The sequence below is a fragment of the Engystomops pustulosus genome, chromosome 2, assembly GCF_040894005.1.
Source record: "Engystomops pustulosus chromosome 2, aEngPut4.maternal, whole genome shotgun sequence".
NCBI classification, from domain to species: Eukaryota; Metazoa; Chordata; class Amphibia; order Anura; family Leptodactylidae; genus Engystomops; species Engystomops pustulosus.
Genome location: NC_092412.1, coordinates 145,417,293 through 145,437,306, shown reverse-complemented (window position 1 = coordinate 145,437,306; position 20,014 = coordinate 145,417,293). Strand labels below are relative to the sequence as shown.

Sequence of the window (20,014 nt, the reverse complement as noted above, 5' to 3'; positions counted from 1 at the left end):
TTTGATTTAAAATGAAAGGAAATAAATAAAGAACTAATGCATTATGACATAAACACTATTTATATAAGAACCCTATTTATTGGAACCAATCATTTATATGGGCACTCTGGCAGTATTTATGGAGGAATACAATGGGTATTATGTAAGCAGGGTCGGCTCCAGGTTTCAGTAGGCCCCTGGGTGACAGAGCCTTAGTGGGCCCCTTTGCAGTGAACTTACGTGGTGGCATAAGAAATTCAGAAACTAAAACAGGCTCCTGTTACATATAATATTCCCTAGATTATAATACCAAACAGCCCCCTCATAGTTATTTTATATAATCCCCCCTAACACCCTATGAATTCATTAGATACAACCCCCTTCACCCTCATGGATTCCTTACAAAAGCTCTGGGCCTGCACTTGCCCAGGTATGCCCAGTGCTGGCCCTGTAAGTGAGTGGAGAAACTTCTTAATCCTTCGCAAACCTTTGCTTCCTGCATCTTTTACAGTCATTTAAAATTTCAATGAAAATACTACCAGTATTGGGTTATTCTCCACCACGTAAGAATTGACTGTCACTGTAGGAAGACATACTAGAAGAAGTCTGAAATTGACTGTAAAAAGACAGGACCAGTTTCCCCGACAGACCTTAGCGCTGCAAGTCCCTAAATAGTTAATCTTCAGTGACATTAAGGAAGCATAGGGGAAGCCTGGGAGGTGGCCGCCTACTAGACAGGTTATAAGAGTTGCCTGTGTCTTCAGTTGTAGAGAGCAGAGCAATGTGTCCCTCTCTTCCACTACACTGCACCAGAAAACTGCTGTGAGTACTAATCCTTTACTCTCCTCGGATCACAGGGACAGCAGGGAGCCCTTCAGGAGAGCCAGCCTGGCTGTCACAGTGAAGTGGTGGCCTCTGTGCTGTGACACAGGTCGCACTGATGTAGCAGAGCTGGAGCAGGGGTTGTTCTTATAGGGTGCTGCAGATGCCACTGACCAGTAGATATACTGTGTGAAAGAGAAAGTCCCTTTAATGAAAGACTATTATTATTACCTTTGACATTTTTGTTGTTATAAACTGTGTGTAGTACTATTATTTTATCAATAGTAACATATCTTTATCTTTATAAAAACAAGAAATTGAAGTGGTTGCAAATCCTACTTTTCACATGTTTCTGTACAGGATTAAAAGTGAATTCATATACTCACAAGTTGTGGAATTTGACATTTTGTGTAAAAGGTGCACATGTATTCTATGTTATAGTGTCCCCCCATACATTGTATAAATGGAGTGTCTATGCTTTCTAGAAAACTAATAGGTTTTATATCTATTAAAGTGAACCTTCTATAACAATGTATTGATTTTATAAAACAAAGTCAATTGCAGATATAGCCCCACTTTGGCCCAGTGTGTTAATAGCATTAATATCATCAGTAGTATGGAGATGGTTATTAGTGCCTGAGTTCCTTACAATGCAGTGTGAGGTTTGTGATCGATTGACGGGTTTTGAACTGCTGTCAATGCTTCAGGGCAGAGTACATGACCCACCTTACTTCATCACTAAGCAAATAGCAAGTAAACTGTCAAAGGAAGAATGCGGGTGAGTCCTTGACTTAATATTTACTTAATGTTTCCTAGAGAAATGTGATTTTCATTAAAGACTGCTAATATTATGTAATGTACAATGTGCTCCGAAGAGCTGTAAAATTGTTGATACTTACAAAGCTCATTTCCATCTTTATAATAGGGGTCCATGCACATCAACATCACTGGTATTATGATTAGATATGCCATCCATGTCTTGTCAGAGGGATTTTGACTTCACTTAAGAAACAATAAACAGTATTATTAGGGGGTGCAAACTGTGAATAACATGGACACATTTCTGACTAAAAGATGAAAGCAATTATCAATATAGAATTCAGAGCTAAAGGGCACCCAGAGAACACAATAGATGCCATGGATACCTATGGGATTTAATTGTTGCCTCATGTAATCTGTTTGCTGACACTATAGAAAAAACATCACAAACACATCATGGCTTGTAACTAAAAATACCCTAGCTAGTGGCTTTTAAAGAACAAATGCATAGGGGTATTGAGGTTTACTGCACTAACAAGTCTTAAAGGGAGTTTAAAGAATTTCATCCCCTGAAAAAGAACCTGGATGATATCTCTGTATGAAAGGGAACTATGCACTTAGAAAAGTGCTGCTTTAATTAACCAAGGCAGGTTGTGAGAGATTTTCTTAATGTGATGACTCATTTATATATTAATTTGTGAAATTCATGGCACATCTTAAAGAGATACCGTCACTGTGTAATTGTAGGCAAAAGAACCTGTGCACATTGATATTGTTATATATATATATGATTGTGGGAAAAGATTCTGTGTAATTTGTCATTTATCATTACATTTCATGATTCATGTGCTAGGTTCCCTTTAAATGTGGAAGGAAAGACAAACAACTAATTGCCTCTGATCCCATTCTCAGCAGCTGAATTTTCCTGTAAAAGTCATGGCGAGCCAGGTATTTCCCCTGCAGGTGACTCTCTAGGGGTAAACATAGTCAAATGCTAGTCTACAAGCAAGAGACTCCCTCTATGATGAGACAAAACTTGTAAACACTTTATTTGTATTTGTTAAAAGTTATTTAACTGATGAACATTATGTTTTAGAATAAATCTGTGCAGATTACTAAGAATGACATCAATTCTAGACAGTTTATGACCAGCATGGTGATGTGGTGCTCACATGACAGCCTCTGTCTGCTAAACTAACATGTTCATTCAGCTCAATTGTACTTGGAAATTCCAGGTGAGCCCCAGGGAAGAAAGGTAGCAAAAGTTTTCTTGCAGCAGTTAGCATCTGAATGAATTAGGATCAGCCCATAGGAGTGATCCTATTACCCTTTGCTGTAAAATTAGCATTTTCTCACAAGATAGTCTTTCTTAACTATTCACTTTCCAGAGAGCACAACCTACAAATAATGAATTTTGTCGACAGATTGTGTGTTATTTAGTCAATTATGGCTGCGGAGGCATGTGAGCTATATGACTGCTGTGGTCCAGGTAAATGGGCAATGTATATGCTTGCATGCTGTAGGAAATCTTAGACTACCACTTTACTAAGACTGGCAACCCACCACTTTAGTGACACAGGCACACCACATTATGCCACTCACAACTAGATTGTGTTAATGCAAGGCCCCCTCCCCTTTTCACATACACATATTAATCCTATAGTACACAGCTTTATGGTGGTTTCACATTTGGGGTTTTTTTCACACTTTGGCTTATGGACACATACAGATTGGGTTTGTCTTCCTGGCTTCGGTGATTTGTCACTGATGCCTTACTGAACCATTCTTTGCGAAGGGCTTTTTCACTCTTCAGTTTTCTCCATTGATCCAACGTTGTCAGTGAACACAAAAATAACAGGTTTTAAATTGACCACTGATCAGCGAAAAATACTGATGTGTGAAAAAGCCCATTGAAAATAATGGATCAGTAAGGCATCAGTGAATAATCAGGAAGAGCAAACCAATCTGTGTGTGTCCATAAGCCAAAATGGGCTCAGTGATATGAAAAAAACATCAATGTGAGTCTACCGTTAGAGTTAAGGACAACTATCACCACTGGTGTATCTATATACTTATTTAATGGCACAAAGCGATTGCTATGTAAATACACAAAGATTGAGCACTCTTATCTTATTACCATGTTGGTAGGCAGTATTAAAGTCACTGCTAGGCTGTCTGCACAAAGTACATGTCAGAAAATAAGCAGAATCCCAATTTATTCCAATATATCGAGCCGGCAATAAGGGACCCATAGTCTGATGTTTACGGTCCCTGTGTCATCTGTGTATAAATTGCAAAAGACTGCTTAGAAACCAAGGACTTGTGTTTAAACCCACTGAAATGCATGGGACCATGTGCTAGCTATTTCACATGTTCAAAAACATTGTTTGTGTGCATGTAGCCTTACTTGAAGTAGAAAAACTTTATTTACATTAATTTACTTGTTATCACCTATAATATTTTATTGGGAGACATCATTCCAAGATGGTGTATCCTTTTCTACAAATACCAATTCTGCCCATAATAGGGAACAACGATGTAAAATTCATAGCAATTACATGAATAAAAGTACTATATAACAATGTACCAAGCACAACATATAGATAGAAAGTGGCATGCTGCTCTTATATGGGATAGTGAACAGTTTAACAGAATGATTCAGCTATACTTTGCAATCCTTAATACTTCAATACCTACTAAAGGTTTAAGTGTCAAACTTTACAATTATTCCAGTTACAGACAACCAAGAAGTAGCAGCTATCCTTACAGAGACGTATGACATCCTTTTACCCTACTTCATGTAAGTGAGTGAATGTATCTTTAAATCACCGGATCTAGCTATGTCATTACCACCCACTTGTACACGCCCGGCTGACTGTACTCTAGTTTCCTGTTACATAAAACACAGAGGAGAAATGTCACAGGCAGGCCTGCGCTGCAAGTCTCAGACCCTCGGCTCCGGTAACTCCTCTATTTTCTCTGCCTGTTCTGGGTCTTCTACAGGTAAGCTGTAGAGATACAGCCCAGTATAGATTTCATACTTTTCACTAACTTTTCTCATGAGTTTGATTCATTTTTAACTCCTTTATTCCCTTTAAACTTAACTCACTTAATGTATCGATATAGAACATATTTCTATGCTTATGTAGATAATATGTTCTATCTTTTCTTTAATCTGACTTTTGTACTTATATGACTAGTATCCCTTTTACTGTTGTTTACTTACTACGCAGTGCATCAGAACCATGTCCAGAATCGACATTATTTCAGCTTGACCAGCATACTGTAGCTGTCAGAAGAATCTATTCTAATCTATCATTGCCTTATATAGTTAAAGATTAATTGCTAGAGACAAGTTGTCTGTTTCTGTGACATACATAGCTATGTATGACTAGAAGTGACTCGGTCATTGTCACATTGCTCAATTTCCACCTAATCTTGCCTAACTTTTTACTTCTTCATACTTCTCTCATAACATATTATTGAGTATAATAATCAGAGTAAAAAGCAGAAGTCTAACCACATCTTTATCAGTGTAAAAGTTATAGTGAAGAGTAATGTTTTATGCCTAGTACCTGCAATAATTATGACATCACCTTTTTATGATGACAATTATATTTCTGGATGTGTGATCTGAGGCTCTCCATCTTAATCTATGTCTAATATATGTGTTGTAAATGTGTCACAAAACACAACAGTGCCAGTCCAGGAGCTTTTGCGAATGTCTAGCTCAAGTACAAACAATTACAACAAAAGTAGCCCCCTTTTAAAGACCAATATTCTGAACCAGATTACTTTTTGGGGTGAATGTTTAGAGTATGGATCTTATGCCCTTTATGGATCTACTGCAGTGTGTGTTTACTGAAATATTAACTTGCTGTAACACATTTGCTCTGATAAATGATGATATGGATCAATAGCTTTAGTGGAAAGTTCTTGAACTATTTAGCATCAAGGAAGTAAGTTGAAGTTCATAGAAGTTAACCTAAGTTAATGATTTATGTTCCACTTACAGCTAAAACTGGAGGTCGTCACAGCATACTAGACGGACTTTACAATGGATAGTCTCCCTTATGATCTTGGTCATTCTTTGGATTTTCCAGGCTGGAGCGGAACCAAAAATTTAAGTGAAAATGATCATATGACAAATGACAATGTAGTAAAATATGGAGACACTTCTGATTTAGGATATCAAAGTCAAAACTATGTGACAGCCAGAGGGAAATCTCTCCAAGGTGCAAGAATAGACCAGTCACTGGAAATGCCAAGTTCTGACTTTGCTGATCAGTTTGAGATGCAGATGAAAGTAGATTTCTTCCGGAAACTAGGCTATTCTGCAGTTGAAATCGATACAGTATTACAGAATACTGGTTTGGAAGCCGATATTAACACTGTGTTGGGAGAATTAGTAAAGTATGGAGGCAACCCAGAAAAAGAAGCTGTGCCAGAGGAACCAACTGATGCTTTTTTAGTTCCACGCGGAGGCTCAGGAACAAGACCAATCAGATCTTCAACAGAGGACTGTGATAGTAGCAACTTACGGCCAATTGTTATTGATGGAAGCAACGTGGCAATGAGGTTTGTTTTACCCTTTTTACCTTTTTTCTGAATGATTATTTTCTTCATACACTATTGCTTCATGTCAGCAAAAGCCATGTATTATATTGACAGCTGTTCAACTGATGTTGAGTAATGTACATTTTCTGAGAAACACGCAACAACAGCTCAATGCAAAGAAGCAAAGTTGCATTATGAAAGCTGGTAGTCCAAATGGGAAAGGAACCCCATGTCTACTGTCTCTCAGTCCCGTTAAAGGGGTTCTCCGGTCACTATATGTACTTTTTTTTTTAACTAACCAGTTCTTTTGCATATATTATAGTTGCACACCCTTAGCTCACCACCCTGGGCTGTATACTTTCTTTTCCTTCACTTGTCACTTCACAGCTCACTGCTGCAGCTGCATAACTCCAAGATGGCTGCCCCCCATTCTGCTAAAAGACTACATCTCCCACAATCCCCCTGGTTAGCACAGCTTCTTCTTACAGAGGAATGTCCAGCCAAATCCCCCCCCCCCCCCCAGCAGGGAACAAGGAGCAGACTGCACATGTCAGACCAGAGAGCAGAGACAGTATACAGGTCGTTTCTATGGAAACTGTAAGTGTAGCAGGAGCTGGCAGGGCACAGGAATGACTTTGATTTCATGAAAAGGGGGCAGAAGATTTTATGACACTGAATTAGTAAAGGTATAGTGAGGTAAATTTTTGTCACCGGAGAACCCCTTTAACTTTAGTAAAGCACAAACACAGTTATCTCAGGTATGCAGAAAGATGAAACAAATTTATTTAGATTTCTTTAGTCTTGAAAATGGAGGTCTAAGGGGAAGTTATTAATTTATATAAATAAAAAATGGGGTTAAGGTTTTTTTCCGGTTAAATGTCATCAAAAGACATGGGGACACTGTCTCCATCTGGAGAAAACAAGGTTTAATTACCAGAGGAGACAATGCTTCTTTACTATAAGAGCTGAGAATCTGTGAAATAGTCCTGCCTAAGGAACTGGTCACAGAAGAGACTACATAGAGCTTCAAAAAGAGTATAGATGCAATTTCACATCAAAATAACTATTTTTATTATATGGTTAATTTATAATATAGATTTGTGTTCCCTTACATCCCTTCCCTTATTATCCTTGATTAAGGTTGTTAAACACATTTTTTTAACCATACTACCTATATAAAATGAGTTCCATTAGAAATGTATAAATTGACATCAGGTTGTTACCTTGTCAAAGTGGTGTGCCTCCACATAATATGGCTCTGTGAGTGTTGTTGGAAAGTGCCAGACCCCAACATGGTTCTCGAGTTCTTTAGTTTCAAGTAAGAATTGTAATAGAAAGATATTCTGAAGAAGGCAGAATTTTTATTTGGGCTATACAAGTATTTCCTAAAGCCAGGAATACTGGGAAAATGTTTAATATTTGAGCATGTAAGTAGTACATGACTACCCAGGCTTAGACTAGACAACATGTGAACAGCTGAATCTACAGATGTACCCTGAGCTTGGTCAGCAACCAGACTCTGCATGAGTAGTACATTGAACTGTACAGGGTACACTCACTGTACTTCATATAGATATCCAGCATACAGCAGATCAACCATCCTATGTATTCATAAAATAATGAGTAGATTATTTAAAAATGGCATTTAAATGTCATCACTGTTTAACCAAAGAGTAATATTTCTCCTCGGGTTCCACATTCTCTTTACTGAAAACCTACCATGAGGAATGTACTATCATAAGTAGATCTGATGGTAGATTCCTCCTTCCTGCCTCTGCCCTAATCTGCCATTTAATAATTCTGGGACCTAACCTAACTTGTTAGAAGCTTTATTTTAGTAATATGTAAACTAACTGCAGATGCTACTGGGGCGTGCACTAAGCTTAGATCCAAGTTCCTGGCCAGGCTAGTACATGATCCAGTAGCCTCTGCAGTTAATTTACATATTACTAAAATGAAGTTTTAACAAGTTAGGTTAGATTCCAGGATCATTTATTTACAGATTAGGGCAGAGACAGGCAGGAGGAATCTACCATCAGATCTACTTCTGATAGTAGATTCCTCATGGTAGGTTTCCTTTAACGCGTTAGGAGCCCAGTCACCTTTTACCTGCTGCCTGAGGCCCATTGCTCTATGGGCATGTATACAGGCTGCTGACATTTCCCCCTGCAACATAACAGGCTATTAGTCCAAGGGCTAAGGAGCAAACTACCAAAGAAATAAATTGGTGCCACTTTGGATATTTGCAAATGGGTGTCAGATAATGTTTGCTTGTAGCTGTATGATGATGGGTCTTGAAAATGAACACTGAGACCACCAAACCAACACTGAGACCACCATATCTTCACTGCCATTCTTTTATAGAATGTCAATGGTAAAATAAAATGATAATGATAGTCTATATACTTACCAATATGTAGCCCATAGCATGTTATCGTTACATTACATTGTTCTTGATAATAAAAAGTTTGGAAACACTGTTTTACCAATAAGATGTTGCAAGATATTGCAGTGAACAATGAGGTATTATTTACTATACAGAACAATTGTTTAGTCAATATAAATGTACAATAGTTAATTTGCTTACAACTTGGAGCTAATAAGGCTATGTTAAATCCACTAACCAATAGACAGTGTTAGAAGCATGTCTCACATTAGCAGCACTACTTGTAATATATAGACTTGTAATGTCTCCATTTGGCAGAAGTACAAAATATCATGCATGGATATGTCATGGATATTATTATTTTCTTTCATCATTGTAATACTCACAAAGTTTATATCTTTTATACCATGACCTTGAATGACACTATTTTATGGAAAGAATGTGACCATAACATAGACAAGGCTAATGCCATCAGCTTAGAGGACCACATTTACTTATAAATTTTCTCCCTGGCCCTAATATAGTGTATTGAACTCGGAGAACCTTTTAATGGCTTATAAGAATTTGATTGAGTGGGGAATGGATATAGGTTTCTTAAATGCGTCAAAGAAATTAGAACAATGCACGGCATTGACTGCTTTTTGTGGCTGATTGTAACTTTTATGCAAAATACAACTACTAAAAAAGCTCTGTTTTTTGCATTTTGTTAGCAGGATATATCTGATTCATTTCCTGCCTTAGAAGTGGGGTTAGGTTGCTTGGTTTTGAAACCTATTTCAGAGAATTCAAACAGTAGAGGATGCGAACCGCTTGACCCATATTTTAAAATTGTTTAAAACTTTTTTCTTATAACAAAGATAATGCTATGCTCTTATTATATTCATCACATGAGTGATTGACGATGAATGAGATGCATGATATTTCACCTCACAGGCTTAATCTCATAGACAAAAAGGTAGAAGGAGTCAAGGAAGTAAGCTCAAAATAAAAAGGAAACTGCAAACTTAACTCCTTAACTCCTTCTAGGTGCTATAAAATAATGGAAGGAAATCATGGAAGGAAGTTAATACTTGCTGCCATACCAGTGATGGTCCAAGCAAAGTGGCTGTGGTTAGCACATTAGTGATGAAGATTTAGACTTAACTATTCTGTACATGGTAATATATAACAACAGAAGCAAATCATTTTCACCATACTAGCAATGGAGTTGGCACAGAGGCTGTGCTCTCACCATGGTTTGTAGGTGGCACTTAAAAGAGAATAGTGCTCCATCTCCTCACTAACAATGCCCTTGTATGGTGCAAAGGGGTTTGACAGCCATGGCATTTGAGTTCCTCACAATGCTACATAGAGATGGCCATTAGGTCTAACAAGGAGCCTGTCATCTTTACCGCACTAAGACATATTGGGGGACATTTACTTAAAGTGTCGGTGTCTGCATTGGCTTTGTTACCGACCTGCTCTCGGAAAGAAGACACACATTTAATATTGTAGAGCTGTGCAGAGACATTTCTGGCGCCGAGACCATTTTCTGTCCCTGGGACCAAAATCTGTCCCGAGCACCAGAAATGTGTCCAACAGTCCCTGCTAGACCAGTTTTCTTTTGGTCTACTTTCCGCCAGTTTTCAGCGCCCAAAAAGGGCTGCGACACATATTAATTGTGTCTGAGTTTCCACTCCGCCAAAGCCACGCCCCTTTTCGGAGAAGAGTCGGAGCAGACGGAAAAAGTCATTTTTTCTGGCGCCGCCAGCTAATAAATAGGTCAGAGAGCAGAACATGTGGTGAGAGCGCCACAAAACTGGTGGAAACGCCATAGTAAATGTCCCCCAATACGTTAGTGTTGCAATGAACGGTACAAGATATTCACTTGTTAAAAAAATGAGCCCAATGAAAACTACCAACCTTGCCGCAAAAGACAAGCTCTCATACATTTTGAGACTTTAACTGCAGCATTCACTTAGTTTTAAAAGATAGAAAACCATAAAACCAATATACCGTAAATTGGGTATCTTATGGAATAATATTTGTGTCATTTACACTGCAAGGTGAGCATAGTTAAAAGGTACAAGGATTGCTCTTCAATATCAAAAAAGTTGTAAAATACAGTATATGATAAACAGTGGCAATACACATTGCAACTTGTCTTGCAAAAAACAAGTCCTCATAAGCCTCTATTGATAAGTTATTGCTTTTGAACGATGCAGATAATAAAAACTGTTTCTGCAAAAAAATTCAGCATCAGGAAGTACTCCACTTGACTGCCCAATAATTTAATCCATTAAATGCCAGCACATTATTTCATTTTATTCCAATTATTCAGGATTTTATCTTATACTATATATCACATGTACAGTAAATACAATGTAAGGCTACATTCACACGGACGTATGAAAATGGCCGTATCCGTACCGTACTATACCGTTTTTTTACGGGTTACATGCGGCCACATTCATTTCAATGGACAATATGTCCAACCATTTATATTGCGGTTTTTGACACAGCAGCATATCATACCGTATACTAGCCGTTTAATAATATAGAGCATGACATATTTTCTCTCGTATTTCAGTTCCGTATGCCCTAGAAGTCTGTGGGAACGTACACATACGTACGCATATGGATGAAAAATGCCACGTATATATGGGCTCATACGGCCGGTAAATACAGGACTGGAGAAATCATACGGTCGTGTGAATGTAGCCTAAATGTTAGTTTTCCACTTCCATCATCAATGCATACTTTCATACCAGGGACTAAATGCAAGACAGAAGTAGAAAAGACACTGTGCTTGGATACAAGGATAATGTTTATTGTATCCAGTCAAAGAAACATGTTTGACGACACTGCGGAACAAAGTACAAGGTTTAATCTAGTAGTGTCAGGTGGACAGTAGGGAATTTCCACTGCGCTGCTTCCTGTATGGTTACTCTGCAACATTGTTCCTTACTGATTCACATGCCCAGAGACCTGCCTGTCTGAACAGCTCACTACTAGTTATATGCAAATGATCTACATGTAAATATTCTCACTCCTTCCTCCTCCTGGGACTTTTCTCTGTATTTGCAAGTTTGGAGCCTCTTATCTTACAAACACCTTTTAGCCTTGGGTAAATACTACAGATATTTCAAGGTTTGACCAGGAAGTATGCCTCATTTTTAACAATAGCTTATATAAAGGCATATTGCTTCACCACAGTTTCCATTTCACAGCATGTGAATTACTGTATTTTAGAAGGTATCTTCCTGGAGGAACTGATCATGTGTGCCAGTCACCACTTCAGTGTATCTTATGCTCTTCTTATGACCTCATATGTTCCTGTTGTTTGATTTATTGTTCTTTAGTATAAAGCAGCTGTTACAAGATTACAGGAAATCTACCATCAAAAGGGATACTTACTCTTAGATCCAGGCACCTTCACTGTGCTAATCTTGTTATATGAGCCCTTCTAGCACATTAGTATAATATTAATGAGACAGACTGTAATATACAAGCAGTACATATACAATATACTGCAATACAACCCTAGGGGCCCTGAAATAATTGTAAAATAAAAAATGTTTTTAAAAATATGAAAAAAAAAATGAACAAAAATGTTAATCACCTCCCTTTCTCTAGAACACATATAAAAATAAACAAGTAAAATAATAAGCATATTAGGTATTGCTGTGTCCCAAAATGTCCAATGTACTTAAATATATAAACAATTATTCCAGGCAATGAACCCACTGATGAAATACACAACGTTATAGCTTATTTACACCATAAGCAAAGAGCATGCGTATAAAACATACCATAAACCTCAAATAATCAGCTCCAGACCAATGCTATGGCAAGTCTGTGCCCCTGAGACTGCTTAACAGTGTATAAATAGAGAAAAATCCCCAATCTTTTAAAAACAGGATGTTTCCCATTTTGGTTTTGATAAGTTAAAATTAAAATTGGTGAAATCACAGTATGCCTGTATGGACTTTTACATCTTTCCATGCCTACTTGGGGGCTGCTGTGATTTTATGTGATCAGATAGATGAATGGTGTACAGTTTGCTAATGTTAGGAAGCTATAAGACCTGAGATGTCACCTTGGTCACATGACATGCTGGATGCTGAGAAAGCATGTGGAGGATATGCTGGATTCAGCCCTAGGAGGCCACGCCCCCTTGACTATAGATATTCCTGGATACCAGGTAAAATTATAAAGATGAATTATGGGGATATGAGGGAACATATTTCTAACTCTAGTCTGCACTGTTCTGATGTTTTTGCATCTTGTCAGTAGAGTGTAGGGCACTGGTTTAGCTGAGTGAGAGGTTTCTGACAAAGTTGTGGAAGTAAGAGTTCTCCTTATGGAAACTTTTCCAATTATGGCTGCCTTGCAGGTGTGTGGAGGCTTATAGCTATTGGTGCTCCACTGTGAGATTCCTGTGAAATATGCAAATACATTTTCCAGGATGGGATTAGGAAAACATTGCCTCTTGGTTGCCAAAGCTATTGTTTTATATGATGAATACAAATATCTACTTAGACATGTCATAAATAATGACAGATCCACCATAAAAATCGCTGAGATAAATAACATATTCTTACTTTATATAGCGTGTGTGAAAATAATGGGCAACATGGTTAAAACTGAAAAAATTTATTGTGAAACTTGATTTGTTCAACCAGGAAATTGTCCTCCAAAAATACACTAAAACAACATGTTTAAGGTTAACTGCAATAGGAGAAGAGGGTTATTTTATTTCATGTTTATTTCCTGTTCGTTCACAGCTGTCGTGTTCACACACAGTTTATCTGCATGTGTCATTAGACAAATTTTACTGGTAGAGTTTCAATAAGTTTTTATGCCTATTTATTGAAAAACATCTGTAACCTGTAGAAATATGGACCTGTTTTCTACTTGGTTCCAACAAACTTTTAAAGTTTACCTTTTTTGTGGTTCTTTATTGGCCATGTCGAATTTGCTTTCTGTTTCATACTTATCTTTTTTTTTATCAAACTTTATGTTTTTTGTTGTTAATAATAAAATATTTTTTTTTCTCTTCTGTAGTCATGGAAACAAGGATGTGTTCTCTTGCCGTGGAATATTGCTAGCTGTCAATTTTTTCCTGGAAAGAGGACATACTGATGTAACAGTGTTCGTCCCTTCATTCAGAAAGGAACAGCCAAGATCTGATATCCCCATCACTGGTAAGTAAAAACTTACAAGGTTTTAGACAAACATGGAGAAAATGCTGAAAAGTAAAAAAATTTTCCAAAAATAGAAGTGTTAATAATTTATTCTTGGTTAATAACCAAAATAGATATACAAACCAAATTTCTAAGGAACTTGGTAACGAGGTTGTTCCAAACATCATGGAGAACTAACCATAGATCTTCTGTGAATGTAGACTCAAATTTCTCTAAATTTGTCTCTTTATATTACAAACTACTAACGCAAAACATTCTTTTGTTTAGATCAACAAATATTAACGGATCTTGAGAAGAAAAAGATCTTGGTTTTCACTCCATCTAGGCGAGTTGCTGGGAAACGCCTAGTGTGCTATGATGATAGATTTATTGTCAAATTGGCCTATAAAAGTGATGGGGTCATTGTCTCAAATGATACCTATAGAGATCTCCAGAGTGAAAAGCCAGAATGGAGGAAGTTCATAGAGGAGCGACTTCTCATGTACTCCTTTGTTAATGACCTGTAAGTTGAGTTATTGGAGCTTTAACTCATTAGAATTTTTATTCATGTATTTCTGTTTATCTTATTGTTCTTATGAAATGGCATACTTATATAATCTGTATATGGATCTATCACACCACTGTTTATTAAGGTGTATTTCTAGGTTGTTTGATGGTAAGTTTGATAAGGACAAATGTTCTTCTATAAGGATATATAGTGATTGCTTTCATTTTGTGATTACCATCAACCTCAAAACTTCTTGTTCAAATGGCAAATGAATATTAAATGGTAATGTAATACTGTACATTTGGCTCCTTCAGTGATTATTTTTTTTACCATGTTAACAATCCTTTCACACATTTTGCCTGCAAACTTATGGACTGTGATTTTCAATTAGATTTATGCCTCCGGATGATCCAATGGGTAGAAAAGGACCAAATTTGGATGACTTCCTGAGAAAAAGACCTATTGCACCAGAAAACAAAAAAGTCCAATGTCCTTATGGTAATGAAGATTTCTTTTACTTCTCTCTAGATAATATGTTTGCTTGGACTCAAGTCGATTACAGAAGTAAACATTAGAAAAATATAGTAAAAAAGTAGAAATCAGCACTGGTTTTGAATTTAAAGAGCTTGTAAAAAAGTTAACAATTATAAAGTCAGTGAATTTAACTTTTTTGCTCACAGCTCCACAAATTGACTCAGACCAAGAGCACAGATTGTGACTCCAGATTTGAACAACATCAATGATTTAAGTGGAAATAAAATAGAAACAATACATACAAATATGTTGTTGGAATACTAAAATCATGCATTTGTTTATAATTTAACAGCAGGCACGTGCATGGGCCCATAGAACATTGGTGGTTGAGCACCACTCAGGCCACTGACTACAATAGGATGAGACAGACGCCAGTAATAAAGGAAGCAATAGGACCTTCTCTATAATTTGTGGTGGAGCTGGAGTGCGGTGACATACATTACATGCACCGTCCCTTATTGCACAACAAACTTGCACAATAGACATCAATGGGGGCCATGAATAAGCCTCTGTTTATAATAATGAAGGATTTTTTCATACATCACATAAAGTCATACAAGGAGAGAAGATGTATGGGGGGAAAAAAAGGAGGTGACAATAGTTTCAAACCTATAGACCTCCTTAAGAGGTGCACAGAGGTTGTATCCTCTGGTTTTTGTTCCATACAAACTCTCTCCCAGTGTAAAATATATACATGATCCCAGAGTCATTTGACATAGTGAGTGCCGCCTTTATCTCACAACTCTTTCATACCATCAGCTCATATACCACCCACCCAGATTGAGTGTAACAACCCTTCTAACACCAGAAGGTTTTATTACACTATAAACTAACTTTATTTTACAAATTCTATTTCAGGTAAAAAATGCACCTATGGAATGAAATGTAAATTTTATCACCCAGAAAGGATAAACCAAACACAGCGTTCAGTGGCTGATGAACTACGAGAAAATGCTAAATTGTCCCCAAATAAAGGAAATTCAAAGAAAATAAAAGCATCAGTTGCTGAAATATCTACATTGGAGCCAGACCCCACCTCTATGCAAAAACTTCCTTTAGAGAGAACTGGATCTTCTCAGAAATCAAGGACAGCAGACAAGAATAAACTCAATCAATGGAATGGAGTTTCTGAATGGTATTCTCATGGAGTCAGCTCAAAGGACTCTCATAATCAAAACTCTTTTGACTCTGGTGCTGTGGAATTGTGGACAAGCATTCAAAACAGTTTGTGTGATCATTCTCACGATTTTAGTAATCATCAGATACCATGTTGTCAACATAGAAATGATATAAATAATGACCCACGTCAACACTATAGCTCTCAAAAGTTGATTCCACCTAGTTCCTCAACATCTTATTATCCATATGGACCATCCTCTCCATGGTCTTCCCAAACTGCATCACAACAACAGCTTTACAGAAGAGAAAGGTCTGCTGTTGCCCCTCATAGCCTACCAAATTCATATGTACCCCTTCCTACCCACTCACTAGAGTTTTGGTCAGATCCCGGACACAATGGGCATTCTTCCAGTAAACCTCAGTCTAACTATCAGTTATATAGCCCCGCCCCAAATTCTAGCCATGATTTTCAACAGTGGCCGAACTATACAAGAGAGAGACTGAACATGCGCACCAGACTTTGTGCCATATTCCAACCTTCATTAGTTGATGCTGTGATGAATATGTTTCCACATTTGCTGGATCCACAAAGCCTTGCAGCAGAAATTGTGAATTATAGGTCTCAAAATGGATTGTGAAACTAACTTTGTGAAAAGCCTTTGTGTGGAATGTACAGCCATAGTGTTCATTACTGGTACCTAAAATCACCAACATCTATGGTGGCAACGGTTAGAAAACTATGCATTATGCAATATTCAATATGCATTACTGTGCCAGGCCAGATTAAGGGGGACATGTTTCAGTGCTTCTATGCCAGTTTCTGGCAAGAAATTGTGATTATTTTAGCAGCTACGCCACTTCAACAACATATGGACTTGAAGGGGTGTAGTTATATTGGATATTTTGCCACAAAACTCAGTGTCAATGTACTCACCTCCTCATGCTCTATTACATGCTGCCTGCAGATAAGACTGCATATATACGGTAATGTATTAGGTTTCTTTTCAAAGGAAAAATAATCTCATAACGTGAAGGAAACATATTGCTTGGAGGTGCCATCACTTTGGAAAAATCTTAAGTGATGAAACACTGTTCTATTTTTTGAGACACAACTGAGTGATAAAATGTTGGCATGCTAATTCACTGAAAAAAGCTGCACATCATTATTTTCTCTGTTCAGAATATATGCTCATAATGCTGTGAAATAATCATTGCGAGCAGAAATTAATATTGCATGTTTCAGAAAACATTTAAGGCTGTGATATAATCAGCTGTTTCTTAAAGGAACATTCTTGGCATAACTTCTATACAATATTTGGTGCAGGGCCTTGGGGCTAAACCCTGTGAACCAAAATCTCTGAACTAACTTACATCACAGTCTAGGAGTTTTACTCCAGTGTTTGCCTATAGAGCCTTACTTTGCCTTGCACGGAAGTATCCCTGATTTCTATTTATATGCACTGTGACTAGGATTCAATTCAGGATTTGCCCTTTTTAAAGGGAGTCTACTGTCTCCCAATTCACCTCACAAATAGATAGTAGAGGACTCTTTTTTTACCTTTCCAGACATATTTTCCTGTTCTCAGCCTTCTGTCATTTCAGAGTAAATTCTGTTTTACATTTATGCAAAAGAGCTTCTTGGTGCACTGGGGACAAGGCCGTGCCTTCTGATGCACCTGTTTTCTTTTTTCTATGCTGCCTTTCACTACAGTATACTTCTCTTACACAATCTCTAAGAGGAATATGGTGTGGAAAGAAGTAAATGGGTGCACCAGCAGGAATGGATCCACCTCCATTGCTCCAAGAACTTCATTTGCATAAATATAAAAATAGAATTTTTTCTGAAATGACAGATTTGTAGGAATTGGGAACATTATGTAAAGAAAGCCTATATAGTATGCTGCACAATGCTGGCTTTGGTAACATGTTGATAAGGAAACTGGTAGACGCCCTTTAAGTCTTCCTGAATTGTTTTTTTTTTGTGCAATGTAATTGCACAAGACGGAATTATAGCTTCTAGGAGCTAAGAATATTTTCCAATTCAGGACAATTTTGTTTAATTGTTAAATGCTTTTGAGCATTGGATTTGACTTGCTTTATATGTGGAATCCTATATTTATGGATTTAGTACATTTAGCATCTATAGTTTATGCACAAAGCAAGCTAATATGTCATCACAAGTGACATCACAATGTAAGTGTATATATAAGTAGCTATATACAGGTATAGCAAACATATTAATATATGTGTGATGGGGAAACAACCTAAACAATTGCCACGGAGCAGTTGACATGTTGATACATATTGTATCAGAACTTGAGTGCAAAATCCAGTGGTTGGTTTATCATTTTGGTTACAAATCGTCTTCTTTTTACCCAAATGGTTCTACTGAAAGATATTTATGTCAGTCTTTTGTAACTATCGTTTATGAGGTCAACTATATAAATACTTAATTTTTCAAAACTGTATGGACATGGCAACCAATCTTAAATCGGCTTTCGTTTTTTTTTTAACTCTTCTGGAAGAGTGAAAGCTGGGCTACCATTGGCTGTTATGGATAACTAAGCCAGCTTCTAGTTGCAAAAGTTGATAAAAGAGGCTCAGCACTGTGTTATCTTAAGACTATGAATTATACCTACACAGAAGACCTTTGGTAATATGTTTAACCTGTGAAAATGACACCATGTGCCATTTTACCACCCAGGAATGCATATCTCTTAAAGTTTGATTATTAACATTACACACGTTGTAATGTTTTAAAATTGTAAGCAAAGTGCTTTGTTAATTATTTTGTTTTTAAATACTGCAAAACTGTTTATTAATAAGATATAGGGTGAAATCACTTGATGGGTTTCATTATTTTTTAAGAGTATATCACTGCAGTTTTCTGTGTACTGGTTGCATCAATAAAGTATTGATTTTCACAAAATGTTGTTCTGCTTGATTGACTAAAGAGGTTGGGAAATCTTCTTATATGCATAGCAATGGATCCTTCATGAGACTCCTTTTCATCTTAGACGTATTGTGCGCCTGCCTTTCCTTCCAATTTATTTCCAAAAACACTGGAAATATTATGTGATTTGATCCTTCTATTATCAGTCTATATATTTATTTCTAATGTAATTCCAAAAATATTTTATTACTTACAGCTTGTAATCCAAATTTTTTTTACCACCACCTAAATTCTTAGATTGTCAACACAGATCTTTATAGCCGAAGCATAATATACCATTGTTGTATGTTGGATGGATAGCCACAGGAAATGTCTTAAATGGTTGATATATGCAGTTCTTTCCCTCTTTGAACCACAACCATCTTAAGGTCAGCATATTTAGTTGACTACAATGTTCCTGTATGCTGAACCACTGAAAAAAAAGAGATGTATCCCAAATCCTGCCAGGTGCCTGCATTACACTTCTGGTAGATTGTATTCTCTGAGATGCTTCCAAATTCAGATTCATCTGCCAGGCTGCCGTATAATGAAATATTATTCACATTTTTTAATTTGAAAAATGTAGAACAATGTTGAGCATTGCACATGATGATATTTGGCCAGTGTATAGCTGTGCAGTCATGCAAAACTAATTTCATGTGACTCCTAATGTGCACTTTAAGGGCATGGGTGGCAGGTGGAGCCAGCCAAAACAGGTAGTTTAGACTCATGGTACATAGTATTCTCTGGGATGTTTCCAAATTCAAGTTCATCTGCCAGGCTGCCGTATAATTAAATCTAATTCATGTTTTTTCATTTGCAAAATGTAAAACAATGTTGATCAATGGACATGAGGATATTTGGTGAGTGTATGTGCACTTTTGTATAATAGGTGCTTGGGTGGCCAGTGGAGCGTATATTGGAAGTCAGCAAAGACAGGTCGTTTTTAAGTGAAGGGGTGTGTGTAGGTCAACAAGAGTTACATAGAGCAGGCTATGAGGGCTTCCTTCTTCCTCTACCACTGGTCCCAAAATTGCATGAATGTCTCCTCCTCTTCCACTGGGGAACTGAAGACATTCAATCCCTTGCCCTTAACCCTGGAAGGTTGTTTTTCTACCTTTTTTTAATTCCTGTTTGGCACATAGCCACTACAAGGGCTAGTCAAATGACAATTTGGCAAAAATCATTATGATAACAGAGTTACACTTTAAAAAGATGCTTAGCTGTTAACCAACATTGAATGGTGCTACTTC

At 37.2% G+C, this 20,014-nt stretch overlaps 1 protein-coding gene across 5 annotated transcripts; it reads left to right on the top strand.

The window, feature by feature from the left end:
• Positions 1–699: 699 nt before the first annotated feature.
• On the top strand, positions 700–18,747 carry ZC3H12A (zinc finger CCCH-type containing 12A). 5 transcript variants are annotated; one of them, XM_072136781.1, is made up of 7 exons: positions 735–801; positions 4,294–4,360; positions 5,576–6,138; positions 13,550–13,689; positions 13,957–14,191; positions 14,568–14,674; positions 15,569–18,747. In XM_072136781.1, the coding sequence occupies exons 3-7, from the start codon at positions 5,618–5,620 to the stop codon at positions 16,465–16,467; spliced, it is 1,902 nt and encodes a 633-aa protein (XP_071992882.1). In that variant the 5' UTR covers positions 735–801; positions 4,294–4,360; positions 5,576–5,617; the 3' UTR covers positions 16,468–18,747. The 5 variants fall into 5 exon arrangements, with proteins under 5 accessions (XP_071992884.1, XP_071992882.1, XP_071992885.1 ...); XM_072136784.1 differs by lacking the exon at positions 735–801 and adding an exon at positions 2,414–2,508; XM_072136783.1 differs by lacking the exon at positions 4,294–4,360 and having other exon boundaries at positions 700–801.
• Positions 18,748–20,014: the final 1,267 nt, after the last annotated feature.

Coding starts and splice junctions, on each gene's coding strand:
- ZC3H12A (XM_072136783.1), top strand. CDS start 5,618: ATGGATAGTCTCCCTTATGATCTTGGTCATTCTTTGGATTTTCCAGGC. Junction 13,690..13,956: donor ATCTGATATCCCCATCACTG/GTAAGTAAAAAC, acceptor TCTTTTGTTTAG/ATCAACAAATATTAACGGAT. Junction 14,192..14,567: donor TACTCCTTTGTTAATGACCT/GTAAGTTGAGTT, acceptor ATTTTCAATTAG/ATTTATGCCTCCGGATGATC.